Source organism: Penicillium canescens, assembly GCF_028828765.1.
Source record: "Penicillium canescens strain IBT 15451 chromosome Unknown utg000002l_segment0_segment0, whole genome shotgun sequence".
NCBI classification, from domain to species: Eukaryota; Fungi; Ascomycota; class Eurotiomycetes; order Eurotiales; family Aspergillaceae; genus Penicillium; species Penicillium canescens.
In genome coordinates this window covers 388785-412174 of record NW_026703964.1, presented here as the reverse complement: position 1 = coordinate 412174, position 23390 = coordinate 388785, and the positions used below count along the sequence as shown (strand labels likewise).

Here is a 23390-nt window from a genome sequence, read left to right as displayed (position 1 = left end):
CACGTTAGCGCGATCTGTTCCTGCATTGAGTTTTCTCACGCATAATCAACTAAAACCTTTCAGGCTGGCTGATAATACATATAGTCGTATATCACTCTTAATTGGGCACGGCGACGATCAAGATATTTACAATCTGCCGCTACCATTCCATCATCAGTGAGAGAAACTGTAACGCAAATCTGCAGGCGTGCGTGACTAAATCCACTATGAAATTGACCACATCATTTGAAAACAAGAGAAGAACCCTTGGTCCAAAATAACCAGTACTGATGACTGGGAGAAGGTATTTTTGTGTACTGTGTGAATTTACGAGGTACGGGTTGACGAGCTATATTCTTCCGATGAGAATTATATAGGGTTTAATAGTGGGATTTCAAGAAGTTACGGGGAGATGGTGTGATTGGGTAATTAGAACTCACATTTGTGTGAACAGACTTATCGACGAGCACTACCAGAGATCTAAATCTGTAAGTTTTGCCTGACGTGATCGGGGTGGACTGTTTGCCCTCTACCAACAAATACGCAACTCCGTACCCCATCAACAGAGAGCATAGTCGTAATCCAAAAGCGTAAACGAAAGCTGCCTAGGTGGAAGAACGAGTGGCAATCTTGTGCAACTGGCATTATTAAGCTTGAAATAGAAAAGAAAATACATGCTGTAGTCGATGAAGGCGCGGCTCTATAGCTTTGCGTATATCTCTGCCACTGTTTCGATGATCATATCGCGCTTGACAGGATGTGCATCGCGCAAAAGGTCACGCACTGCTACATGGCTCTTTATCTTCGAAGCTAGCTCCGAACCTTCACTCTTGAGGCTGCTAGTGTTGTTACTGCCCGTGTTGTTCAGCAGGCTTGAGATAGAACTGATGCTGCTGCTATGTGAAGATGAACGAAGGAGAGAGGAAATCTCCTCGCTACTTCCAATTAGATTGTGGACTGAGTTCTTCAGGAGACCAGCGATAGGCACGTTGGCAGTTAGAGTCAACTGACTCATCACTTCGGTGTAATAGGGAACCCGCGTGCTGTTCCACGTTACCGATCTGGTGACCGTGTCGAGGGTCAGGTTTCCAGTCTTGAGCAGACTGGCCTGCGAGGAGAGCACTTCTTCTAGGTGTGAGAAGATTGTCCCGAAATCCAGGATTCCCGTCAAAGGGAATGTGTTGCTGCCAGGAACCAGAGTGACGTCCGTGAGAGTGGCATTACCAATCACAAGGTCGCCGCTTTTCACATCAAGAACGATGGTACCGACCTCTAGCGTCAGCACGGAAGGATTTGGGAGAGTCGCATTGCCGACCAGGTTGGTGCCATCTGACCGTCGAGCGACGAGGCCGCTGTCGGAGATACTGAACCCAGTGAATTGGTTCAGTGCTAAAAACTATCAGTACCATTTTTCTAGATTGAGGGTCAATTCCAAGCCAACAACCTACCAGGGGATGTGACGTCTTTGTCCATGGTGACCTTAGACTTAAGTACACCGAGGTACGAATTGGTGGCACCCTTAATCGACAATGTAGATTCCTTTTGGAAGACCACACTTTGCACATAGTTCACCCAGGTGGATAGATTTTGAAGCGGGGTATGGGTGTCGGACACGCCTAGAGTAGTATTGCCCTTGATGGTCATGCCAGGGATGGTGGCCTCACCCCATGGACTGGAGACACCGCGGTCACGCACGAACAGATCCAACTCGATTGGCTCGATGCGCACCGGCAGGGCGATCTTCAGGTCTAAGGCCGACTGAAGGGTCAATCGTATTGAGCTCGGCTGCGGCTGCATTACCGCCGCTCTTACCAGTACTAGGTCACTCTTGTCGACGACCAACTGAGAGATTGCGGGAATGACTACTAAGAAGCTGATATGCTGTTAGCTTCGGATGCACGACTGACTCAAGGCCAGATGAATCTGGAATAGCACGCAACTCACAAGATAGGCAGGAAAATTGCCAGGAAGATGATGTTGGCAAAGAGATAAATGCACCAGAATCGCTTCCAATGACGCGCCAGTTTTCCCTTCCTCGTGCGTTCCTGAGTTTCTAGGGAGATTCCACGGGCCGACTCGACCTGCTCTAGTGCGGAGCTCTCATTGAGCTCTTTGGCCAGCATGGGGCCCCGATGCAGCCCGAGCGAGTATTTGGCATCATCAGAGGTCAGGTACGCTGGTCGGTCATCTGTGGTTTTCCCCATGGTGACGGTCTGCACATGCAAAACCCAGTAGAATCGTTGGTGAAAGGAGAGGTGAGGGAAGATCCTGTATCCGTAGCGTGTGGAATTAGGACAGACAAGAGAATTGGATCATTGGGGGATAAGATAAAAGCCCGTGGAGCCAATCCTCCAAACTTGGGGGCATTCGGTCCCATCAGTTCCATCCAGTCAGGGCTCACAGCGGATTGGTCGGTGGGGAGTTCACGAGGTTAACGTGTGTGCATGATAGCACAAGAAAGGGAGAAGAAGCAAAAAGTGGACTGAGACTACATGTTTTTCCGTCCACGTTGGGCCAAAGGTGTGACTTCGGCTATAAGTCACACCTTTGGCCATCGGTAATCCAGAAAGGCGAAGATCAGCCAGCTGAGATGCTCATTTTCAATGAACTGCCACTGATAACCCCAGAGGGGCACCAAGGGCAAGACTTCTAAATGGAAACAAACCCATTACAAGGCCGAAAATCCCCCTCCCGAACGACCGAGCTTCGCTATTGACCCGCAGCGTGACGGGCAGAAACTGTGGTTAGGCTCGAGAGCCTTGATCCTTCTTCGGTGAGGCTGTGTTGCACTCTTATTTTCCTTCGATTCTCTCAATTCCACCCTTCTTATTAAAACTCATATCGTCTCTTCAATTCTTAGCTCTATATTTCGCATTCTCACTATGTCTTCCGCCTCCTCTGTGTCTCCTATAAACCTGTATGAGGCAGGCTTGAGCGGTATAAACGGAACTGAGAAGACCGTTCCCACCACCGACTCTCGTCTTCGTGCGTTAGAGCAGCTAGAAATCTTACCTCAGATTCTCCAAGAAGGTATCCTCTTGACCGGATCTGGGGCGGCCCTCTTGCTCCAAGCGGCGCTGCCCAGCATCCGTGAAGAAATGTCCTCTGGCGACCACAAGCAACTCGCCTCCGAGCTCCTGAATGCCCTCCAGGCACACATCAGCAACATTATGTGCTTGGTGTTTGGAACACGCACCGAACGTCTGGATCTAATCAATCTATTATGGAACAGAGAGGCGCCACTGTTGGGAGGCGGCCACACCGTTCAGTTCGCACACCACTCCAACCTACAGCTATGGATGGCCGCGACCATATATTCCACCTCGACCGACATCTACCAGCGCATCTACGGCCGCGTCGACTATAACACCGCCCAGAAAGCCTATAGCGAGTTCACTCTGCTGACGAACTACCTGGGTATACACCCGGATACCTGGCCCGCCTCGCGCAAGGCATTCTGGACCTACTGGGACCACCAGGTCGCCCAGCTGACTGTCTCCCGCGATGCAGCGCAATTCGCCAAGGACCTGCGCGATAGTACCGACATGCCGCAGTGGGTGCAGACCATGAAGCCTCTCCTGCGCGGGATTACTATCGAGATGCTGCCCCCAAGGCTGCGCGAAGCCTACGAGCTCCGATCCACCGCGATGACGCGCGCGCTCTATCGGACGTGGATGGGCTTCTCTGTCACTCTGTACCCCGCCATGCCCAAAAAATGGCGTTCTTACCCGCTGAGATTCTACCAGAGCTACCGGAAAGGAACATAGAATTTGGTTTATTTAGGGGATTGAGACAGACACAAACAAGTCGAGGTTGAAAATGAGAAAAACCTCAGAAAGGAAAGAAAGTCAAAGCAAGAGAAACAGACTCCGACAGTCAGCGTGCACATCCTGTCATTTTGTCCAAACTCGTTGTATAAGGGAGACTAATTTTTCGTTCAGCTTCAATATTCCCCCTCCCCCCACCTCCTAGAGCGGGACTATGCAGTTGGCTGGTTCTATTGGATACATCAGCTAAAATGCCTGAAGTACTCAATGGTTTTGTAGGAGCCCGTTGAAAGCAGTGGCGAGAGGCTTCAGCTGGATTGAGATGGATTACGGTCGATGTGACATAGACTGCAGGTGATGTGCGTGGCAGTATAAACCACGCCAGGATGTTGGATAACGACTGGCTGCGATAAATTGCGATTGTCACTGCTGTATCAGGAAAACAATAGCAAGTCGTTCACCGGAAGTTCTCCGAAAGCTGGGCGGTCCATATTGGACTGTGTCGGTGGCGCGAGAAATCTTATGTTTCCCGCCCGATACCATTGTTGGTTGACGATCTCGAAGAATATCAATGATGGCGTGAATATAGCCATTATGACGAGCCTATTTCTCTCGTGACATCCGGTTCCCCCTTTGTCTGCCGCTCTTCGCTAGGCTTACCCAACCTCCCCTGTCGCTACTCCTCATCTATCCATACGTTCGGTACAACTAGTGGGATCCGCATCAACCCAAATAATACGCCAACCTGCTTTGCTTAAGGCGATAGAGAGTTACCCCACATGATCTTGTGTTCGGTCGGTGGAGCTTTGGCTGGCTTCACTCTGAACAGTTGTTACGACAACCGGGAACTCGCTGCAGGAAGCTGCCACGTCCACTCATCAATGGCAGCAATGGAAATGACTTAGTAATTGAGTTTCTTGCCTCGTTGTTTGTTGATGGTAAAACAGGGTTGAGGAGAGGGCTGTGTGGCATGGTCACAGAACCCTAACTTCAACCTCGACTTCCAACGGCAAGGCAAGCGAGTATCAATTACGCGACGAAGAATGAAATAAGATAAAATGCAACACAAGTTATAGGTAGGCATAATTAAAACGCGCTATTTCACATATTCAATGGTTGAATCACATGTATAAACGTTCATCGAGAAGTAACATCAAGCCCTCACAGCGAATTCAGCAAATCCTTGATCAAAGGCAAGAATTCCGAAGCATCATCGATGAGAGTGGTCGTCTCATTCACAAACCCGGTACTGAGAAGATTTCCAGCATTATTCAAGAGTGTGTTGATCTTCGTGATTGACTGCGGTCCGAGAAGCTCTACAATCTGGGGCGTGGATTTGTTGACGCTCTCCAGGATCTCCTTCAAATAATCCACAGTCTTAGAATCCAGAAGCTCCCCAGCCTCCGAAATGAGAGAATGGGTTTCTTGGACGAAGGATGTCGTAAGAAGGTCTGTCCCATTGCCAAGCAAGGATCCAAGATTCACCAAAGTGATCTCATTGAGGAGCTCCTTCTTGATGTCCGGAACAACAGGCACCAGACCGTTGAGAAGCTCATGGAGACCACCAAAGACATATGGGCTCAGTAGATCATCAGCACCATCGACCAAGGAAAGCGTGTTATTGACAAAGTCCGGAGTTAACAACTCTCCCGCATTTGTCAAGAGACTGCTGATCGTAGAAACTGTGTTTGGCGTCAGGAGCTTCTGAACTTCGGGAAGCAACGGTGTAACATCGCCCAGGATGCTCTTCAGACCTGAGACAAAGCCCGGGCTGAGCAAGGAATCCGCATGAGAGACCAAACTCTTGGTCTCGTTCGCGAACGAGGGTGTCAACAGGTTCGATGCTGTTCCAAGTAGGCCCTCAAGGTCGGAGAAAGTCTTGGGAGTCAAAAAGGACTTGAGCTCCGGCAGCAGTGGCGGCAGCGCGGCAAGTACCTCCTTGAGGGCTTTCACGACGTCCTTCGTGAGCAAATCGCTCGCATAAGTGATGAGACCCTTAGTATCATCCACGAAGCTGGGAGAGAGAAGCAAGCTGCCTTGCTTAAGCAGGTTTTCAAGTTCCGTCAAAATATCTTTTCTCAAAAAGGACTTTAGGTCGGGGATCAAAGGAAGGATTGACTCCAAGAGTGACTTCAAAGCGTCGACAGTTTCTTGACTGAGCAAGCTATTGGCATTTTTCAGGACGTTTTTGATGTCGTTGATGACATCCTTTGTCAGCAGACCCTTGATTTCCGGCAGTAGGGGAATCAAAGCGTCCAGGAGCGACTTGATTGCCAAGACTGTTGACTTGGATAGAAGACTGTTTGCATTTGTCAAGAGAGTCTTGATATCCTCAATTGTGTCCTTAGTCAACAAAGACTTCACGTCGGGCAGTAAAGGAACCGTCGCGTTGAGGATATCCTTCAGGGCATTTGTCGTCGACTCAGTGAGCAGGGATCCAGCAGAATCGATCAAAGACTTTGTCTTCTTAACGAAATCAGCGGTCAATAGTTCTGCACCATTATCAACCAGGCCTTCGATGTTCTTTACTGTGTCATTGCCCAGGAGGTCATCGGCCTTCTCAACGAGTCCATTGACCTTGTCTATATTGTTGAGAAGAGATTCAATGCCCTGTAGGTTCTTATCCGACAAAAGGCTGTCCGCCTTGCTAATAATTCTGCTCAAGGTCGCAATATTCTTATCAACAAGGAGCTTATTTGCATTTGAAAGCAGGTTGGCAATGTTTGCAGTGTTGGCGTCGTTGAGCAAAATTTGGATGTTGGTGTCGACGGGAGGAGCCAAGCTTGTTGAGATGTATTTAAAAGACTTTTCGATCTCACTCAACAGCTCAGGGTTCAGCAAGCCGCCAATTCCCTTGGTCAAGTCCTCGAGGCCGGAGCCGGAAGAGCCGCCAAGAAGGTTGTTGAGAGTCGACTCCAAGCTCTCTGCACTGGATTCAGAGTTGGGAGAATCCTCAGAGTCTGTACTGCTCGCAGTAGACGATGCGGCAGTCTGGATGGTATGGTCGGTCTTGGTCTCAGCGGCAGTATTGCCGGTACTGGACGCGCCAGCCCCCAAAATACTACCAAGCGGACCATCGGTATTGACAGTGATGGATTCGTTGCCGGTGTTGGTGGTCGCAGTGCTGGCTGCGCCATTGCTGCTAACTGTCACAGTGTTGTCCTTGACATTGGCGGTGTTGGTAGACGCTTCATCAGCTGAGGCAGTATCCCCTTCCACCCCTTTGGTATTTTGAGTATCGGAGTGGGACGTAGTGGCCGACTGTGCGGTATCTTGCGGGGGTGCAGTGTTTGGAAAGTTGATATTTGCAGTATCAGCGTTATTCACAACAGCAGGTGTGCTAGAAGCAGAAGCAGCTGCGGCGGAAGCCCCAGCCACATTTTTAATGGCGAGGAGTGTAGCAAAGACTGAGATGAAATGCATATTGGAGTCTGCTATGTCTTGTGTTGCTTTAGACCCGCAGTCACAAATAGGCTTCGTCTTGGGATCTGGGAAAAGCTGCTGCGAGGAAGGATAGCATGTCAAGAAAAGAGCAAAAGCGCACGCTGGGTGGCGCCAGAACTATATTTTGGGCCGTCATTTATCGGGATATGGAACATCACCGAAGGAAGAGACCCTATAATGGGCTATAAGCCTAGAGCTTTCTCGGAAGATGACACCGAGATAAAGATCGACACCGAAGCAATACATCGCGACTGGTACCTCGAATAACAAGACATATTTGCCGTTGTAGCCTTATTGGTACATAGTGTGTTTTGATTGCGGGCTTGGGTATGTGGACATGTTTTCCAGCGGATAATCCAAGGTCGGGTTATCAGATATCCTAACACTTTGTTAGCGGGCCCGCATCTAGATCAGAGTTTGGAGCAACAAGTTATTTAGCTTTCAGAGCCACATTAGCTGACTCTCCTGGGGCAATGATGCGTTGAACATGCTGCTCCAATACGTGTTGGGATTCCTTGCCCGCCTACGGTCACAGTCCCGATCGTCACTGTGAATGCAGGGTGGAACTTCTGCCCCAGCTGAGGCTGACATCCCATGAGCACCTCATATCAAGCTTGATGGTGGGATACAGCTTGCTTACTCGGCCGACAAGTCTTTTTGAGCTTGAGATCTATGTCGCAATTTTGAGCTTTCGGATCAAAGCCAACATTATTCATTTCCACCAGAATGCTTTTACTCTACCAGGGACCGATCTGCAAAACTTTCTTTGAATCCCACGTAGTCACAAGAGGAGGTTTTTCGCTCGCCATCATACAGTGTAATTATGTGATGTATGGTAGCATGACTTTGGCAAGAAAAGGGGGGACGACTTCAGATAAATCAAGCCTCTCAGCATTCTCTCCCGGGCCTGAATCCACCAGTCCGCCGTGAATCTATTCATACTTTTCAACCTTCACCATCCCATGAAAATGACCACTATCACCCAAAATTCTGGAAATGGGGACACCAGTGCGGAGAAGGTGTTCGATGTTGAGCAGCAAAGAGAAGGTGCGCTGGTAGCTGGGCTTCCGAAGTCCCTTGGTGCAGGTGTAAGTCCGATATCCTTTCACAATAGCACCAGACCACTCATCCTGTTCCCAAGTCAGCCTTGGCTCTTGGAGCATTCGGTACAACCCTCACGACACTGTCCCTGAGTCTGATGGAATGGAGAGGAGTGACCACGACAAATGTTTTCGTTGGAAACTTTTTCTTCATTGCAGCGTTCGGTCTGGTCGTGACAGCTCAATGGGAGCTCTCTATCGGTAACGGCTTTGCCTATACCGTTTTTAGTGCTTTCGGTAAATCTAGCCTTGCTTGAACGTCTCAGAAGCCTGTTGTTAATTTATTTCTAGGTCTCTTCTATGCTGGCTATGGTGCGCTCTTAACCCCCGCATTTGGTGTCGCACAGGCATACGGCGGTGATAGTACTGCCGAGTATAATAATGCAGTTGGATTCTTCATGATATTGTGGACTGTTTTTGTGTTCACGTTTCTGATCGCATCCCTCCCGAGCAACATCGCTTATATCTTGGTGTTTTTGTTTGTTGATCTTGGATTTCTCACCGTCGCGGCAAGCTACTTTGCCATGGCTGATGGCCATGCATCTTCGGCCGAAGCTCTGAAAAAATCAGGCGGAGTCTTTTGTTTCCTCGCAGGCTTGGTAGGTTGGTATATTGTTTTTCATTTGCTCTTGAAGGACTCTCTTCTGGAGATACCGCTCGGTGATACATCGCGTATTTTTGGAAAGAAGAAGAAACACTAGATCTCGAACGATAGCGCGTGTGTAGGGTTGGACTGGGCTATAGGTAGATGGGAAGAAAGCTTTATATTTGAATACATAATCGTTATTTGAACTTCCACGTTTAGTACGAATGCATGATCCGTACCTTTGTCCTTCGTTCAGTATTGCAGGTCAACATACAATATCGAGTGGGATTAAACTCCTTGAACGGCTCGAAATACTTCACAATCTATCTCGGCTCCTCTCAGCAAGGTACCCAACTAAGTAGATAGTTACATCTGTGTCAAAGCCGGCGAGAACTTCCAAGGTCCTCATGGTAACAATCATGGCGTATTTCATGACCTGACAAACATGGCGTATTTGAAAATCCGTTAAAGGGAACTTGAGTTGAAATGTCATTCGTGATTACTGAAATTATCATGCAATTGTCTAATCCTCCCGCCCGAGAATAGGGGTAATGTATCTTTGAGTAAGCGAGTGGCGCACTGTACTTAGAGTGACCAAGACAAAGCCGAGGTCTTTCAGTGTGAGTCAGATCAATTCTGCAAAATCATCTGATATTCAAATAATCCATACCATCTTCGAAGCTTGCAAGCACAATGAATGTTAAGATAGCCGTCCTAGATGATGTAGCAGGTTGTAGAAGTGTGCCTCCAACACTATCAGCATCTACCTGAGACCCCGATGGTTGCAGCCATTTTGGTCCCAAATTCCAGGAGCACCCAAGAGGAGACAGGACAATCTGAACACTTCTGGGTGGGCATTACGATAATATAAAACGTGCTTATCGCACTGACGATGTAGATTACATTGTTCGAAGGCCAAATTGAGTTAAGGCTGCTTCAAAGTTACCATGGGACAGATTCAAGCAGGCTTTGAAGTCTTAACAAATCCCTCTCAATAATGTTGACAAAGAAACGCCAGATATCCGTGTCATCCTCATATTTCGATATGGCTCCGATACCGACCCAAAAATCTTTCCTCTCTCATTCCAAGCGTTCTTCCATACATTATTTCGATCTTGTCTCCGTCCTTCCGTTCAACACCGCGCGTATGCAGTTGATGATTTGTTCCCCCAATCACGGAATATCAATATCATTTGCCCCTGTACCTATAGGTATCGTGTTGCAAATCTGGGCAATGGATACCCAGAAAGGATAAATAACGAAAATTCTGAAAAATATCACTTGCCGCACTGAAAATATTGCCGACTGGGGATCCGATTCAAAGTGCCATGGCCAGGCCTCACATTCATGGATGGCGTTAGACCAGAAGATTGCTTTTAGAGGTCGTCTCTGACATCGGTTTGCTGAGAGGCTGGATCGAATGCCGCGCGAAGCTTCTCTGCTAGGGGAGCTGCGTCTTCGGGGGCATATTGCTTCATCTTGGCAACGAAGTCGTTCAGCTTTTCATGGTCAAGCTCGGGAACACCACCATTGCCGGCTTTGGCAAATTTGGCAAAGGGGCAGTTTCCGGCAACAGACAGGCTCGTAACTGCCAGCAAGAGAATTGGTTGCCATAGGTTCATTTTGTTCAAGGTTGGAAAAGCTCGACTCGATGGATGAAGTATTGAAAATATAACAATTCCAGAAGCTCAGGGGCATTTGCTAAACCTTTCGAAGCTCAAAGATGGTTTCTTATACGCTAGGGTATAGGTAGACGATCATACTTTATTTCAAATTATCCGGGAACACCGCACTGATGTTAGCAATTCACTCGCCTAAAATTCGAAATTCATTCCTCAATGGCGTGACAAGGAATACTTTTAAGCTAGCAACAGCCGGTGACCATTTTATATCGAAACTAAGTTATGGTGTGGATACCTACATAGCACGTAAGCGAAGACGAACTCTAAGCAAGTGAAAAAAGGCGTGTCGATCGGACAATATTTCTGTTGACTCTACCGGAAGAATATTCTGGCTGTGTAAAGGGGCGCCTCCTACTCGTCCGTTTAACCTGTGTTTCTCCACATTTCCCCACAATAAACCATTTATCATGCAGGGGCCAGTGCGCCTTTCTGCTATCTAGTGGCGCTTTAATTAGCATCAGTTGCGACGGATGATCGAACAGCTTTGTCTGCGGATTACAGAAGCGGCACACTGGACAAATACATGATTGGTTGGTATAGTCCTATATGTATATAACAAATAGCCAATCTAATATGCATTTGTCTCGCGTGCCCTTAAACCTGCCGTAGTGGATCCGTGTATGTGGAGCATTTTTCATATACTTTCAACTTTTAAGGTTTTTGGTTCGGCTGTCCCTATCTCATCTGCGACGATCAGGATATTCGTCACATACTGCCCATATCCCATCATAACGTGAACCTCTTACGCATCCGAAAAACATCAGATTCTGTGATAAACGAATTATAAAGTTCGAAGTCAATTATTGGCAACACGACGGAACTCAAATAATAAGCCTTTGTCCATTCTGGTCCAGGGTCACCGGACCCTGAGACAACGCAACGTACCTAGAGGTAGATAATTGCAAATATTTCAACTCTGTACAGTCGAATCTACCGCCATGTGCTATATCTTCGTAAACTAACCTAGGGATACCAACAACCTATCAGCAAAGCAGAAACCCGAGATGTAAGCACTACTGTAAAACACACTCTCTTTGAACTATGCGGTAATGCTATATTAAGATAGTAGACATTGATTCAACGAAAAAGAGCAATTATTATGAAAAGGTCAATGCCAAAAGACGCGGATTAATCAACAGGGAAATGAACTTTACAAATCAGATATCTTGCAACGTAGGGTCCAGTCCCACGGTCATTTTGTGCCATAGTTCCGGTAAAACATTCGAATCAACATCCGAGCCCCAGCGTTTCTTTTTGCGAGCCTTTTCATACAATATCGAATATGCTGCCTTCGTTGGGACAGATCGTACTCAGTTTCAGTTTTCTTAGTGTAAAGCTCCCACTCCCCTTGCTCGTCATCTTCCAGCGTAACCAACAAATCGGCAGTTTTCTCCTCTGAAAATTCGAAAGATGTCCCGAATAAGACAGTCGTGCGGCTGATAGGGTGTAGCTCAGGTGATCGCCAGTCGATGGGTCTCCAAACGGGTTTGACCTTCCATGGGAGACGGCGCTCCCTCATGCATTCCTGCCACCAGTCTTGAAAGATGCTTAGGGCATTCCTTCCACTAACAGCATGCACTGGCCCCGTCGTCCCATATGCCAGGTGGGCTAGTAATCGATCTGCGACCACGTCCACGGGAACCTCATCACTGGTCGCTTCAATCATCGGGTTAGATGCTCGCGTTGCGAGTACCATAGAGCGAGATGGGGTCAACATGACGGCAGCTGAGAACAATGTGGAAGGGGTTGACAGTGGCATGCTATATCCACCAAATGGGTAACTCTGGGCTGGGCCAATGATGGAGGGCCGCACAATAAGAAGCTGATCACGGAGCTTCTTTTGCAGCAGGCGCTCTGTCAAGTGCTTGGCATAGGTGTATGCGTAGGGAAACTGCTCAACAAACTCATTGAACTGAACAGGTTCATCGGATTTGACAAGTTCCTCAAATTCGTCAACAGTTGTATCACCACCGTAGGTATATATCTGTTCTTCAACCCTGACATGTGCGGTACCGCGGCTTTGGTACAAGTTCGAATTCGCATAAGCCGTTGAGACATACACAAAGCGCTCCAAGTTGTCGCACTTTGTAGCAAGCTCAGCGAGCTTCATGCTAGCATGGACGATCATATTCTTGATCTGTTTCAGCGGGCGGGTAAGGTTTATCGTGGAAGCGACATGGATTATGACATTCAGTTCCGGTATCAGTCCGTCCAATGCAGTGTCCACATCCATTGTTTCCAGATCGCCTTGCACGACAAAGAGATTATCCGCGTTCAAAAGAGCGTCGGCTTCGGAACCGAGCCACTGTATCCATTTCTTTTCCAGCGATCTAACATATTGAGATCATTTGTTAGTATTCTTATCAAGCAAGGAAGCTATTAGGACTTACTGGCGACCGCCTCTGCAGACAATGTAGATCTTCCCGGGCTTGAAGGCTTTTGTGACGAGTCGGTAGACAATCGCAGTTCCCAGGAACCCAGAGCCTCCTGTGATAAGGAAATTCTTGCCTTGGAATCTTTCCCACAAGGACGTCATTTTGCAATGAAGATGGCCGTTGCTTTAGCAAAGTAAAAGTTTTATAGTATCATCAAGAATTACAGAGATATGTGTGCATTTTCATTACTATTTTATATCATGCACGTTGGTTGTGACCTGGGTCGCAGCCTTTATCGTGATCGGGACCTCAAATCACGGCAGTATTTGACGTTAAGGTATAGAACTCAGAACCATGGTCACCGTAATATTCCCTCGGGGACCTTTTGCAGAATAATACTAGTCCCCGCTGTTTATTTCAGCTTGGACGATCACTTTGTACAATATGCAACATCAATTGGCTCATAGCTCATCTTGCGCAACCCAGGTAGTCGGTAATGGCAGTCAGTTTAAGCAGCCGAAGTGAACCATTGGGGTACCTTCTCGGCCGAGATCTTTCGGGCCTTGTGGGTGGCATGTTGAGTAGTATCTTTAAGTTCAGGTCCCTGTCTTCCGTTGGCAATTTTGAAGATCATTGACAAGAGAGGGAAGATGCAAGCCCGAGCAAGGAGCCCTTTATTACCAGTCTGGATTTTCCACAAGTTTCCAAACTCGGAGTTATCAACCAATCACAGCGTTCTGGGCCTTATGGATGCTTAGTAGAATCGTACAATAGAAGAAGTAATACTTGCTTGATGATTGACATCTTGTCCTACAGCTGTGTCTGGTGTGGGAAAAATAGGGCCTTTTAGCTCGATATAAGGCAGAGATCCAATCGATCCTATTTTAAATTAAGACAATGGTCATGTTTGTAACAAGTCTTGTGAAGAAACAACCGACTTTTCTTCAACCACAAGCTTCAATATTCGAAGCATTAGCAGCAAACTTTGCAAGAAATAGAAAAAGGGAAATATGCATTTTTGCGGGAAAACCCATGCAGCTTCGCGAGGATCTCTCTCACAGATGGTGTCGATCAAGGTTCATTAACTACAAAGACTGAATCAGTAGGACGATCAGCATCCCATCAATGAACAGAAGGTTTAAGACTAAATGTAAGCTGAAATTTGGGGTCCGTCTTGGTAATACAACAGAGAGTTGACTCAGATTTTACCGTTATCAAACACATTTCTACAAGGCACTGCTTCTGGCCATTTTACTCTCACCATTGCGGCGAGCATCACGCCATATTGTGGAATTTGGATAGACAATGAACTAAATAGAAATATATTTTACATAAATAAGGATGAATACCTGGCTAGTTGAAAGGTCAAGTGGTACCTTTTGACTCTGTGTTCTCATGATGGAGTTGCTTAACCTCATCATCTTCCCTCTCCTCTTTCTCAGCCCAGTTGCTACTGCGGCTACTGATCTCGAATACGAATACATCGTTGTTGGTAGTGGAGCTGGAGGAGGGCCTTTAGCCAGCCGGCTCGCCCGGGAAGGCCGCAAGACCCTTCTTATCGAAGCTGGCAGTGACCAATCTGACAATCTCAACACTACGGTTCCCGGATATCAAGCGGCTGTCACTGAGGATCCTTCACTCCGATGGGATATCTTTGTGAACCATTACCAAGATCAAACGCGCGCACAGCGTGATCCCAAGTACACATGGGAGACCGCGCCATTCGAATATCACGTTGGGCCCAATCCTCCCGAAGGTGCGACCCCGCGTGGTATATTGTATCCCCGTGCACAATCCTTGGGAGGATGTACCCCCCATAACGCGCTCATCTGGATCACTCCGCATGACAGTGACTGGGACAACATTGCAAGCTTGACCGGAGACTTGTCGTGGGCCCATGAGAACATGGACCAGTATCTTCAGAAAGTTGACGAATGGCTTTACACCGAGCCAACTGACCCGACGATTTTGTTGAATGACCTCCCTCTCGCTCAACAGTATGTCGCCGGTGCTGCTGCCTCGGGGCAAGGTCCAGACCCTCTCAACGCCGTCGAGGGTCTTTTGAATCTTCTAGGGAATGATCCCAACAGCCAGATCAACCCCACGCGCGATTCAACCCAAGGATTCTTCCAAGTGCCCCTGACGATGAATGCGGGCAATCGTACCGACGTCAGCCAGTTCATCAAAAGCACTGTCGCGGAGGGCTTCCCGTTGGATGTTCGCACAAATGCCTTTGTGACGAAAATCACTTTCGATCAGTCGGGAGCCACTCCAAAAGCCACCGGAGTTGAGTTTCAAGACGGAGAATATCTTTACCGGGCGAGCCCTCGGAGTCTTCACAGCCGTCCTGGCCTCCCTGGTTCGGCGAAGGCGACAAAGGAGGTCATCATATCTGCCGGTGCATACAATACGCCTCAGTTGCTGAAGCTCAGCGGGATCGGTCCCAAAGAAGAGTTGGCCAAGTTCAACATTCCCGTTGTGAAAGACCTGCCAGGTGTTGGCACGAACTTGATGGATCGCTACGAGGTCCCCGTGAACGTCCAACATGAGAAGGACTTTCCTATCCTCAAGGGTTGTACCTTTGACGAAAAGCCCCATGATGAATGTCTCAAAAAATGGGAAGATAACCCTTACATTCTCGGTCAGCGTGGAGCCTATGCCACGAACGGCCTTGCGGCCACCCTCGCTGTACACTCGGATTATGCCTCGACTTCGGACATTGATCTTTACATCTTTGGCGGCCCCATCAACTTTCAAGGATATTTCCCCGGTTGGGCCGAGCAAGCTGTCGCGGATCATTCGCACTTCTCGTGGTATACCCTGAAGGCGCATGGGCGGAATCGCGCCGGCACCGTAGAGTTACAATCAACAGACCCTTTTGATCAGCCTCGGATCAATTTCAACTACTTCGACACAGGTACTACTGCGGGTGGTGCAGATGATCTCGACGTGGGTGCAATTGTCCAAGCAATCAACATTTCCCGAAACGCATTATCCGAGTACTACAACTATGGTATTCTGGGCGGCTCGCCTTTTGAGGAGGAAAACCCGGGCAAAGATGTTGCAGGCGATGAAGATCTAGAGCAATATGCAAAGGACGTCGCTTGGGGTCATCATGCGTCTTGTACAGCTGCTATTGGGGCTGAGGACGACCCAAATGCTGTACTGGATTCGCAGTTCCGGGTGCGCGGCGTCCAAAACCTTCGCGTCGTCGATGCTAGTGTCTTCCCTGACATTCCTGGTGTGTTCATCACGGCCCCGATCTACATAATCAGCGAGAAGGCGGCGGATGTGATTTTGAACGGCTCGGAGTGAGCAGATATTTCCTGTTGTATACTTTTGGATACAAAAGCGGAGGAATTTCGATGGGGTTCAAGATCCCGGTTGAACGGACCCAACTACCTTACGCCTTTCTGATCTCTAGTGATTCTTTTCTAATTATTATTATCTCGTTGTTAGAGCTTTCCAGTAACATGTTGTATTCTACGGGATTAGGCCCTCGCAATTTTGTTGGCCCAATGCCAACAGGAGCTTGCACAAAGATTTAGTGGCAGATGCGGCTTAACTGCTTGAGGTTTAGATGATATCGAAGAACTAGATGGATATGTCAAAGAACAGCTGGTATTACCCCAACTTTGAGTTGAATGAGCAGAGATAGATTTTCCCTATTTTCCCTACCGAGAGAACCTGCGTTAGGCTAATTGCACCATCGCCGACATAAATTTGTAGCATCGCTTCTTGAGATGACCAACACGGTAAAACTATGTATCTAGGTTCATATGTATTGACACCAATGTAACGCCGTACGGCCTAAACATCGTGGTAATAAATTCTACAAGGAACTTTCCTCCGCGCTAGTATCTGCAGGATTCGCGCTAGTGTCGGGATCTTCACATCAAATTTTGGAAGTTAACTGCGCGCGTATTATGCTTCTTATCCCTACGACATCAGATATCTACGACGTCCCTACATAGTTTGCACTAGGGTGACGATCTACAACGCTAGAGCCTACTGGCATGCAGTCCCACAGCTCCTGCCAAATTAACAAGTGCAGATCTGTTCGTACGTGGTATTAAGGTTATCGCCCCACCTAGCACGTCAATTCTGTTGCCATGGGACAATCCCAGGTTCGTGCTGAAGATCGTCGGTGAGGCTGGTTTCTCGCCCGATAGAGCTTTCTCCGCCAATCGTGGGGCTTGATATCCCTTCCTGCTCCTGCTTACGTCCAATCACACGCAGCTTATCGTCAGCAATATAATTTCATTCGATCTGGGCATTGTGCAATAAGACCCTTTTCTGATGTTCTTTTGCACTAACATAGCGACAGTCCAATATCGGTTGATCTTCATCATTGCCAGATATTTGGGGTTTTGCTAAGGGGGTGCGAACGGGAAGAGATGGTGCGAAAGTCGCTGATGCAATACTCAATTTTAAATGCTCATAGAAACAAGAATTCGGTCTTCTCTCTTCTGGTGCCATTCGGATGCTCTGTATATATATGGGAAGCTCCACGAAGCCCAATCAATATTTTCTTAAATCCAATCCACTTTTTACTTTCCTTGCTCTTTGGCCATGAAGCTCTTACCTACTCTAGCTACCTTCGTGACGGTGGGCTTGGCCTTCCCAGTCATTGATAACCTCGATGCCGACGTCCACCACAAAGCGGGCCAGCTGGCCGCGCGGACTCTAAAGATTCTCGAAGAAGAGAATTTTCAACCTGTGCGGCGCTCAACCCTTCCGCTTCCTGAGGACGCGTTGGGTATCAGCCGAGCGGAAACAAACTGCGGGCCCACGATCCCCTGTCTTTACTTTGATGCCAAGGACCAGTATGTGTCGGTGGAAGGCGAGTACGCTTATGCTGCCCCTGCCCCAGACGAAATCCGCGGGCCTTGCCCTGGACTCAATGCCGCGGCCAATCACGGCTATTTGCCTCGTTCTGGAATCGCTACAATCGAGGAGACCGTCCGTGGTCTCAACAAATGTAAGAAAGTTGTCTCGCCTCGTCTGATGATTTTGACATGACTGGAAATATCTAGTGTACAACCTGGGAGTTGATCTGGGCGCTGTCCTTGCCGCGTATGCAATCGTGATTGACGGCGATCTCGCCGGTGGATCGTGGTCTATCGGCGGTCCCCAACAGTCCGATCCTCTCACACCTTTCTTCGGAAATGGCCAGGGTCTTTCGTTCTCTCACAACAGCTACGAGGGTGACGGCTCAATTGGACGCCTCGACGCTTTCACAAACAACGGTGACGCCCACTCACTTTCCGTCGAGAAGTTTGAGTCCGTCTACAAAACCGGTGGTGATGACACCTCCGAAAACGGATTTGATCAGCGCTTTACCATCGACAAGTTCCGAGCTCAATACGAGGAGGTCCAAAAACACTCCATAGCCACAAACCCATACTACTTTACCGGTGCCTTCTCTACTGTGGTGGTTGTGCCAACAGCGTATAACTTTGTCATCAACTTCATGTCTAATCACTCGGAGGAGGAGCCATCGGGATACTTGGTACGTTGCTCCATGTGCGAAAAAGTGACCATCATCTAACAACCAGTAGGATGGCTATAACTTCAAGCAATTCTTTGGCGTAACTGGCAAGCCTGGCTCTTTCGTCTGGCAGAAAGGACAGGAACGAATTCCCGAAAACTGGTACAAGCGCCCAACTATTTCGCCTTACGGCCTGGCCGAGGTGGCAGCAGATGCTGGTATTGGATATCTCGCATATCCCGAGACTCTGAGAATTGGCGGAAACACCGGATCAGTCAACTCATTCACTGGTGTGGCCATTGAGGATCTCACTGGTGGTGTTTTGAATGCCAAGACCCTGTTTGAAGGTGACAACTTTGCATGCTTCATTTTCGTTCTTTTGCAACAGGGCATTCCCCATTTCCTCAAGGGGCCGTTGGAGGCTATCAACAACGCGACCTCCTACTTTGATCCATTCCTGGCTCCACTTCTTAGTAAGCTCAAGTGTCCTGAGCTTGAAAACTTCGATCAGAGTCTGTTCAACCAGTTCCCGGGCTACAAATACAGTCCAACGGGGCCGGCCACCAACTATTAGACATGGTTTGCTTCTGAGTCGACAGGCTCCCAAGTCTACTCATACCGCTTGTTGCCTTTAAAGAGGAAGATTACAGGTAATAATAGGAGGAATTAATTTCAGGGGGTGGTTGAATTGAGATAATAATAGGCAGTTAAATATCACAATTTCTTTCATCTTTCTGCTTACTTTATGCCCATGCAACTTTCTCGTTTATTACATGTCTCTCTTGTCTCTCCTTTCTACATTCCATATTCCCCTCGTAAGAGAAACGCAAGACTTGTGCAACTTCAACTTTCGCTACACATCCGGTTTGGACTAATTTTCCACCCCACGCTACATTATATTGTGCTTGTCACGACATGGTCTGAGCTGGATTTGAACTTTTTTCGTGCAGGACTTTTCAGTAGAATCTGAAAGAATTGTCGTGGTAACAATGTAAACTACATCGTCTCTTCCATCGCGGAGCCCTTCACAGTATTCGGTGGTCCCTACGCAAGCGGCTGCCTAAGCCAAGCCATCACGGTCACAGCTTTAGGGACACTCACATCAACCCTAGCGAACATATTATATAGTAGTACCTCGGTGGTCTATAGTCTCGCTCTCAATAGCGACAATTATTTCATCTATAGTGCCGATGACATAGGTGGTGTAGTCTAGGCTCATTTATATAATGCTACACGCAACGAGGTATCCAAGGTTCAATAGCTTAATGTCACCAGGAACCTAACGCATCTGGTGGTATCACTGTAAGACTCCTATATTTATAGGGGATAGGTGCTAAGTTTGCATCTTAAGGGTGGTGTCTGTATCAATCCCTTATAAATATATATATCGCACGGCATCTTTGTCTAAACAGGACTCGAGAGGCCGCCCAATCTAATCATCTCAGTTTCTTTTTCAGCTCTACTTCTAATCAACCAACAATCTCACTGATTGTGAAGTCTTCAACAGAGATGGCGCAGGGAGATAATGATATGAGATCTCCCCAAAGCGTGATTTATTACACTAATATGATGTTCCGAAGTATCGTTCAGTACTAAGCAAACGGCAATCACCATTCCGTCAGGTAGCCTCCGGAGTGGGCGCAGCCAGCCCCGACGAAGGAAGCGCCGGAGTAGCCGGGGTGCTGCTCGCCTCCGCCATGCCCGTTGGTCGCGACTCTAGTCCACCTACCAGCGGCACTAGACTAACCGGTGGAATATACCAGGACCGATGACAACTGGTCCACCGGGGATCAACCTGTGTCATGACGTCTGGCATCTCGAGCCACGGAAGATAGTCATCGCGAATCATGCTACAACCACCGCCTCCGGACACACACTGAGACCCACCAAGGTATTGCTCCCAAGGGATTAGCGACATCGTATAATTTCCGACCTGATGCTGTTGGTATTCAGCCAAATTGAAAGGATACGCGGTTCCAATTTTGGGATATTTTGCGTTGATATGGTTACGGTAAGATGTAATCGCTTCTGGGTTGACAGAAATAATCACATTTTCATGATCATCGCCGCAGGGGCCACCAGGGTGGGCGCGCTGGTTACTCCGCGCGTAGATGCTGGTAAAGGAAACATAAACGCTTGGAGAGACGAACGTATTCCCGTCGACAACGGCGGTATTGGGCCCATCTCCCGTCGGCGTGGCAGGGATGGTGCTTCCATTCTGCAGACAGAGACCTCCACTGGTGGTCACCGGCCAGTAAAAGAGGGTTGCTGTATCCGGGAGATAATGGCAATTATTGCATGCATCAGGATCAGTATAGTCTCGCGTCGTAGATGGGCAGCTTTCCGGTCGGATAGGACTGTTGGTATCTCCAGGTACTTCAGTCGTGACAGAGGACTGATAGGCCTTCGAAAGACTGGTGTAGGTCTGCCAGATGGGAATGCAATCCTGGGTATTTAGTTTACAGCCAGGAGTCGGTGAAGGTGATCGATAGACCAATGTAGTGCTAGTCTCGGTGAGCATGAAGGAACTACATGGTCCTGTACCTGGCCAGTAGTTGGTTATAGATTCTCGAGGACCTAGGGCGCGTGCAACCCCATCACAGAGCGTGGTAACTGGGCCGGTATGCGTATCATGAAGACCTTCTCCCCGGACTTCAGTGTTACAAGCCCCGGTGCTTGTGACATAGGATGAATAAAGAGTGGACGTGGATGTTGCGCCTAGGGACTCTAGCCCACTTGCGCGTCCGCCATATTCGACCCATTCAGCATTACAGGAGACGGCAGATGCCTTAGGGCCGATAGTCGGACCGTAAAAGTAGTTGGTCGACGTTGGCCAGAAAATAGTCGTGTCGCATATGCTTAACCACTGGCTACTTGTAGACACGCTGGTGCACCTATCAGGCCCATCGGACTGGAGTCCACTGGTAGTAGGGGTTGCAATAGTGTCCAGTCCTGGAATAACTGCGGGGTCTGGTTTAGATCTCTGTTGAGGGACCCTAAAAAGAAAACATACCTGGTTTGGCAGACACCCCCACAAAAAGGAGAAGCACTATGCCGGACACCATCGTACTCTCAAATTGAAAGCCCAGGGGTGATAGAGAGTGAAATAACTGAAGCTGGGTAGTAGAATCGGACTGTTACTGGCGACTTTATATCCTGAGTAGAGGATCCTACCCTTCAGAGCAAGATGCTCAAAAATCTCCGCTTAGCTCGAGGATACGGCTACTATAAGCAATCGGCGGCCATTCGCTTTGTTTCAAGTAAGCTGCATGAGACATGCAGATGTTCCATGCAAATGTCACCTCAAGGGGGCTGGATGGGACCCTCAGGAACCGGGCGTGCCTGCTCAACCGCGCACGGACTGGATATCCACATATGCCAAGTCCCTCCGATTCCAATACGAACGATTACTGCGCGTGCGCCCACAGTCACGTCCTGGTAAGCTGTTCAAATTTATAAGAGTTGCAAAAGGAGCTACGGAACAAGACCGGCGACGCATTGAACAGCGAGTCAATCCTGCTGGGAGGCTGTAGAGAAATCTAGAGAGGTAAGCTTGACAAAGCCTCGCTAGCCAAGACGGTTGAAGCCGTATTAGACTTGGCGGAGGCTGATGAAAGCCAATTCTACTGCTGATTATTCTCCCCCCCTTGCGTTCCCCGCTCCCCATCAAGACCTCGCTCCTCAGCATGACTCTCTTCTTCGGCTCTGCTATTGACTGCTTGACAATCTTTGCTTCGGGATAACCTGAGCGAGTTACAAAAATCCCGATGGAATCCAGGTACCTCGACGCTCCCCTAGTGGGCTGGGTTGCCAGAATCATCTGCTATTCCATAGTCACCTCTGTGTACATCATATCGGATGTTTGATGGAAAGAGCTCAAACTTATGGCATTATGAGTCAAAGAGTAGTGTGTGTGGGTTGGTATGGCATGATTGGGCGGTATGATCCACATCCGGTCTCTTGGCATCTGCTCATACAACTGCATACAATTGCTAAGTTATCCAGCTCTTACTACTCTCAAGATTCTGTTGTAACATCACATTAAAAAGCTACACTTACTTGAGTAATTAGGTTTCAAAGCCTACAAAATATTGCATCTCGTCGATCGTGCACGTGACCGAATCATTGCATAGGACCTGGCTCATAATTTCGTAACCTCCCTCCGTCAACATCCTGGATCCTAGGATCAAATCAGTGTTGTACCCAACGTAGTCTATAATTCAGGCTCTCAAGCCTGATTGCTTTCTCACTCTATTGCCTGCTTGACAGGACATCAACCCGACAAAAGGGTGTACTCTTACAACTAGTTACTTTTTCTGAACTTGCATTAGTTTATGCCAATTATCATAGTATACTTCACTTAGAATTCAGAGGTTTTTATTATATATCTGTATAAAGAAATACTTATACGGTAGATCAGGCCTATCGACCAGGTAAAGGTAGTAACAGGTATCGGGAGGGTAACGTAGAAAGGCTTTTCCTGCTGTAGTTGTAAGACTGATTCTTATGGAATTACTCTTAAAACTTTCCAAGGCTGTAGAGCTATAGGTGACCTGAATAATAGATTTACCATAGTATTTGAAGGGATAAGTTAACCTGTTAGCTACGAAGCCTATTCACTAGATTGGTGAACCGTTGGCAACAGAGTGGGAGATTAATCTCATGCCCTGTATCATCCCGTAGCCTGCTACGCTCTAGGACCGGCCTCGCAAGGGGGCATGTTCGAGTATCCAGCGCCCATGGTGGGCTATCTCCCAGGATAGATTGCTTTAACGCTCATGAACATGAGCGCTCCGGGTGGATGTAACAAAATAAAAAATGTGCTACACTGTTCCTCAGTCACCCGGAAGAATAAATACACGTTAGACTATGTATGAGAATTGTGAAAGATATATTCATTTGAAGAAAATTTCCCCTTGTTATAGCTGCTTACTTGCAAAGGAGCTATAAATCCTGAATCCTCAGT

At 48.0% G+C, this 23390-nt stretch overlaps 9 protein-coding genes across 9 annotated transcripts; 4 read left to right on the top strand and 5 right to left on the bottom strand.

Annotated features, from left to right (window-relative positions):
- Positions 1 to 679: 679 nt before the first annotated feature.
- On the bottom strand, positions 680 to 2183 carry N7446_001342 (DUF3712 domain-containing protein; the record flags this gene model as incomplete). Its single annotated transcript, XM_058510091.1, has 3 exons — positions 680 to 1368; positions 1428 to 1852; positions 1924 to 2183. The coding sequence occupies 3 exons, from the start codon at positions 2181 to 2183 to the stop codon at positions 680 to 682; spliced, it is 1374 nt and encodes a 457-aa protein (XP_058375627.1).
- A 678-nt stretch (positions 2184 to 2861) lies between these two features.
- N7446_001341 (oxygenase MpaB family protein) lies at positions 2862 to 3746 on the top strand (the record flags this gene model as incomplete). Its single annotated transcript, XM_058510090.1, has 1 exon — positions 2862 to 3746. One exon carries the CDS (start codon positions 2862 to 2864, stop codon positions 3744 to 3746), a length of 885 nt encoding a protein of 294 aa, XP_058375626.1.
- A 1161-nt stretch (positions 3747 to 4907) lies between these two features.
- N7446_001340 (uncharacterized protein) lies at positions 4908 to 7169 on the bottom strand (the record flags this gene model as incomplete). The annotated part of the gene is made up of 1 exon (XM_058510089.1): positions 4908 to 7169. One exon carries the CDS (start codon positions 7167 to 7169, stop codon positions 4908 to 4910), a length of 2262 nt encoding a protein of 753 aa, XP_058375625.1.
- A 989-nt stretch (positions 7170 to 8158) lies between these two features.
- On the top strand, positions 8159 to 8991 carry N7446_001339 (uncharacterized protein; the record flags this gene model as incomplete). Its single annotated transcript, XM_058510088.1, has 3 exons — positions 8159 to 8278; positions 8332 to 8527; positions 8582 to 8991. 3 exons carry the CDS (start codon positions 8159 to 8161, stop codon positions 8989 to 8991), a joined length of 726 nt encoding a protein of 241 aa, XP_058375624.1.
- A 1261-nt stretch (positions 8992 to 10252) lies between these two features.
- Positions 10253 to 10498, bottom strand: N7446_001338 (uncharacterized protein; the record flags this gene model as incomplete). The annotated part of the gene is made up of 1 exon (XM_058510087.1): positions 10253 to 10498. One exon carries the CDS (start codon positions 10496 to 10498, stop codon positions 10253 to 10255), a length of 246 nt encoding a protein of 81 aa, XP_058375623.1.
- Positions 10499 to 11750: 1252 nt separating this feature from the next.
- N7446_001337 (uncharacterized protein) lies at positions 11751 to 13094 on the bottom strand (the record flags this gene model as incomplete). Its single annotated transcript, XM_058510086.1, has 2 exons — positions 11751 to 12888; positions 12949 to 13094. 2 exons carry the CDS (start codon positions 13092 to 13094, stop codon positions 11751 to 11753), a joined length of 1284 nt encoding a protein of 427 aa, XP_058375622.1.
- A 1237-nt stretch (positions 13095 to 14331) lies between these two features.
- N7446_001336 (GMC family oxidoreductase) lies at positions 14332 to 16248 on the top strand (the record flags this gene model as incomplete). The annotated part of the gene is made up of 1 exon (XM_058510085.1): positions 14332 to 16248. One exon carries the CDS (start codon positions 14332 to 14334, stop codon positions 16246 to 16248), a length of 1917 nt encoding a protein of 638 aa, XP_058375621.1.
- Positions 16249 to 17505: 1257 nt separating this feature from the next.
- Positions 17506 to 18998, top strand: N7446_001335 (peroxidase family protein; the record flags this gene model as incomplete). Its single annotated transcript, XM_058510084.1, has 3 exons — positions 17506 to 17914; positions 17970 to 18445; positions 18495 to 18998. 3 exons carry the CDS (start codon positions 17506 to 17508, stop codon positions 18996 to 18998), a joined length of 1389 nt encoding a protein of 462 aa, XP_058375620.1.
- Positions 18999 to 20042: 1044 nt separating this feature from the next.
- On the bottom strand, positions 20043 to 20945 carry N7446_001334 (uncharacterized protein; the record flags this gene model as incomplete). Its single annotated transcript, XM_058510083.1, has 1 exon — positions 20043 to 20945. The coding sequence occupies one exon, from the start codon at positions 20943 to 20945 to the stop codon at positions 20043 to 20045; it is 903 nt and encodes a 300-aa protein (XP_058375619.1).
- Positions 20946 to 23390: the final 2445 nt, after the last annotated feature.